The sequence below is a fragment of the Crocodylus porosus genome, unplaced genomic scaffold, assembly GCF_001723895.1.
Source record: "Crocodylus porosus isolate Cpor-Errol unplaced genomic scaffold, CroPor_comp1, whole genome shotgun sequence".
In the NCBI taxonomy this organism is placed as follows: domain Eukaryota; kingdom Metazoa; phylum Chordata; order Crocodylia; family Crocodylidae; genus Crocodylus; species Crocodylus porosus.
The window spans coordinates 270457078-270461015 of record NW_017728886.1 but is presented as its reverse complement, the minus strand read 5'-3'; the positions used below and the strand labels follow the sequence as shown (position 1 = coordinate 270461015).

General features: G+C 44.0%; 1 protein-coding gene across 2 annotated transcripts in view; it reads right to left on the bottom strand.

Moving 5' to 3' along the window:
- Positions 1 to 3938, bottom strand: part of LOC109322685 (putative IQ motif and ankyrin repeat domain-containing protein) — an 81867-nt gene that overhangs the window by 9468 nt on the left and 68461 nt on the right. For both annotated transcript variants that reach the window (XM_019553774.1, XM_019553781.1), the window contains one exon: positions 3346 to 3442. In XM_019553774.1, the coding sequence (XP_019409319.1) occupies positions 3346 to 3442 (97 nt within the window). The remainder of the gene's footprint in view (positions 1 to 3345; positions 3443 to 3938) is intronic.

Here is a 3938-nt window from a genome sequence, read left to right as displayed (position 1 = left end):
AGTCCAAAGCTAGGTGCGGCTGCCGGCTCCTTAAGTCCCAACACTGGTCAACGGCTCATGAATGGGAAATACAAAGCAATACTGTAACACAGTGAATCGTTGTCAGTTGTCGGATTTTTGAGGCCTTTGAGGCGGGGAGGCTAGGAACTGGTCTGTAGGATGATCAGGCCTACAGAGTTTTCCAGTCGTCGTCTCTGTTGCTTCCTGCTTTTTTGCCTCTCTTATAGATGTTCGTTGGACTGCCTCTATGACACTAACTACGATATAAGCTACGCATACAGAGATAGGATAATTTCTTTTACATAATAGTTACTAGGTAGATTCTCTACATAAGTTTCGTTTCTGTAAAACTGACACTTCTTAGATGAGAGGCAAAAGTTACAGAGTACAGGTGTATGGCCTACTGCCAACAGAGAATAGTACCAGGCACTTGTTTAGACTAACAGTAAAAATTGCAAGGCAGCGAAAAGCAGTACCAGGCGCTTGCTTTGGTTCACAGCAAAGGCCTCAAGGTTACATAAATGTGAGAGTGCCGCACGGCAGTTACATAGAAAAGAAAAGAAATATAATATAAAATTGAAAAAATATAAAACAGTTACATGCTTACTAATGTAGAACAGTTACAACTTCCAGTAGTGGAGAGTCCACAAACTTCTGTAGGCCTCCATATTCCACTGACTCCCGGTTCTAACAGGGAAGAAGTTTCTTCTGATTTCCAATCTAAACTTATTTTGCTGCAACTTCAAGCTGTTGGTCCACATCCTCCCCTCTGCAGCAAGAGAGAAAAGGAGCTCTCCCTCTTCTTTATGGCAGCCCTTCAAGCATTTGACAACTGCTGTCATGTCCCCTCTTCAGCACTTTTTCCCTCAAGCTGAATGTTAGTGTGACAATATTTGGATCTTGGGGAGCACTGGATATGCAGCTGAATGAAGGCTTTGCCTGTGGCCTAGCAGAGCTGCTGACCACAAGGCAGAATGATATCTAAGCCAGCCATTTGCTTATGTACATCTTAACTGTGTCAACCATTTTCAAGTGAGTCTGTGTGAGTTTGTGTGCTGTGAATGAGATAAAGCTTTAGGAATGCGGAAGATGGTACAACATAGAACAGAAAAACAGACTGGCATGTGGAAAACAACATGTAATTAGTAACAAAATCCAAGAAGAACATATGCAAAAAGGTGAATTATGATTGGTAAAGAAGCCTCCAGAAGCTTCCAGGTTTTGGTCAGTCTGCCCATTGACTGAAGAAGAGAAGTCAAAGTCTTAGAAATATGCTCATAGCAAAAAGACATGTAAATGAGCGAAATGCATAGGCAATTCCATGTTAATGCAGTATACAGTAAACAGAGGCGGGGCTTGAGATGGGAGGAAAAATGGGTGGAACAGGAGGAGGGACGAAGATGAAATCAATGTTAATGAACCTACACCAAAATATATAAATGTAGGAAAAAACTATTGTTCACTGCAGATCCCCTGGTTCACAGGCTGTGCGTCTGTGAGGGAGCCTTGTCCAAAGCTGTCTCCATTCTGAATAAAGCTGTTGCGAGCAATGTGTGCTGGTGTTTGCTCCCTGCTTGCTCTGTCTAATGAGTAACAGGATCCATGGGCAATTCAATCGTTGTCTCCCTAGTCGTTGGGTGCCGCATGCCTAGCTGAACACTGAACATGCCTAGCTCCTTCAGCTACTCCTTGCATGACCTGCTTTCCAAGCCCTTGATCATTTTTGTTGCCCACCTCTGGACACTCTCTCACTTTTCCACATGCTTTTTAAAATGGGGAGCCCAGAACTGCACACACTATTCAGATGAGGCCTGACCAGTGCCGAGTAAAGAGGCACTATCACCCCCAGGTCTTGCACCCTCACGCTTCTATTGACGCATCCAAAAACTCCATTCACCTTTTGAGCAGTTGCATCACACTGCACTCATACAGAGTCTGTGATCTACCAAGACTCCCAGATCCTTTTCTGTAGTGCTACAATCCATCCAGGTGTCACTCGTTTTATATCTGTTTTTTATTATTCTTCTGGAGGTGGAGCACCTTGCACTTGACAATGCTGAACTTCATCTTGTTAGCTGCAGCCCAGTCTTACAATCTATTGAGATCCTTCTGAATTGTGCACTTGTCCTCCAATATTTTCACAAACCTTCCCAGTTTTGTGTTGTCTGCAAAATTGCTTCAGAAGCTTTCTATGCCAGCATCCAAATAGCTAATAAACACATTGAACACCACTGAGTTCCCTGCGGGACTCCACTCAAAACCCCCTGCCAATCTGACATGGATTAATTTAGAATTATCCTTTGTTTTTAGCTCCTGAGCCACTTGTCTATCCATTTTATAGTAGTTTTGTCCAGCCCACATTTCTCCAATTTTTTAATGAGAAGGTCACATGGGACCTTGTCAAAAGCCCTGCTTAAGTCCAGATACACAATAGTCACAGCCTTCCCTTTATCCACCCAAGTAGCTACTTCAAAGAAGGAGATCAGATTTCTTTGACACGATTTGTTTTTTATAAATCCCTGCTGTCTACTTGTGATCAGCCTGTCCTCCTCCAGATGACTGCAGATGGCCTTCCTTAGGATCTGCTCCAGTAACTTCCCAGGTATTAAGGCGAGACTAACCAGTCTGTAGTTCCCCTGTAATTCCCTTTTGCCTTTCTTAAACAGGGGTACTATATTGGCCCTTTTCCAGTCCTCTGGTACCTGGCCTGTCTTCCATGACTTCATGAAGATCAGTGCCAAAGGCTGCAAGATCTCCTCTGCCAGTTTCTGCAGTACCTGGGACTGCAGCTCATCAGGCCCTGACAACTTGAATTCACTCGGACCCATCAAACCATCCAACTCCAGTAGAAGAAACTAATGCCTCAAGCCAATCACAGCAAATATTTTCTACTGGGTGGCTGCTTTCAGGCTCTCTGGCAGCAGCAGGGAGATTATCCCTTCTAAAAATCTACTTTTTCTTTGAGTCAAGAATGAAACAAAACTACTCCAAATGTGTGACTCTTCTTTTAGGTTTCCCTTCTCCACCATTTCTTCCTCTTCCTTCAGGTTGCAAGGTGATCTAGGTAGACACACTGATTTTATACCTGACCAGAACTGAAGCAGCTTCACTCACTCAATAAATAACAATACTTTTAAAAAAGCAATAGGAGTGTCTTCTTCCCTGAGGGACATGACTGTACACCATTGGCTTGCTTCATCAGGGACACCTAATGGCAGACTGACAATTGGTACCTCTGATCCTCAGAAGGTGTACTGACAGCATCATTGTGGGGACATTTCTACTGGTCACCACTATCACAACAAGAACGATGTCTAGATAGGCACAATCTCTTTCCAAGCTTACCGTCCATCCATGCAGATTTTGTTTCCCACATCCTTCAACAGTACATCATCAAGTTCTTGCACAGAGCACTTCAGCCCATGGAATTCACTCCCCGCCCCTGTTAATGAACAGAGAAAGCAATGAATAGCCCTCCTCATTCTTTACAAAAACCAGCATGAACAAAGTTGAACATTTTGCATTCCCATGAGAATTAGTGCAGACCCCATTCATAACAACTGTTACTGACTGTGCCACATCCCTTTGGACAGGAGTCTACCACCTAATAATTCCCTCAATCAAGAAGGCTTCCTTAATATTAACTCTACATTGCCCCATCTTAATTTCCACCCATTGCTCTCACCATATCATGTGAGTCTGCTTGAAAGAATTCTCCCTCTTCAATGTGTGCTCTTCAGAGATTTGTACACTGCTACCCTTCATATCCAGGGGGAGGCACACCTACGCCACGGGTTAGTGAGGATTTAGTTAGGGAGCTTCTGGAGGGGTTGGATGTATTCAAGTCAGCCGGCCCGGATGATCTCCACCCTAGAGTTCTAAAGGAACTGGCCGAGGTCACTGCAAGTCCCCTGGCACAACTTTATGAGCACTCATAG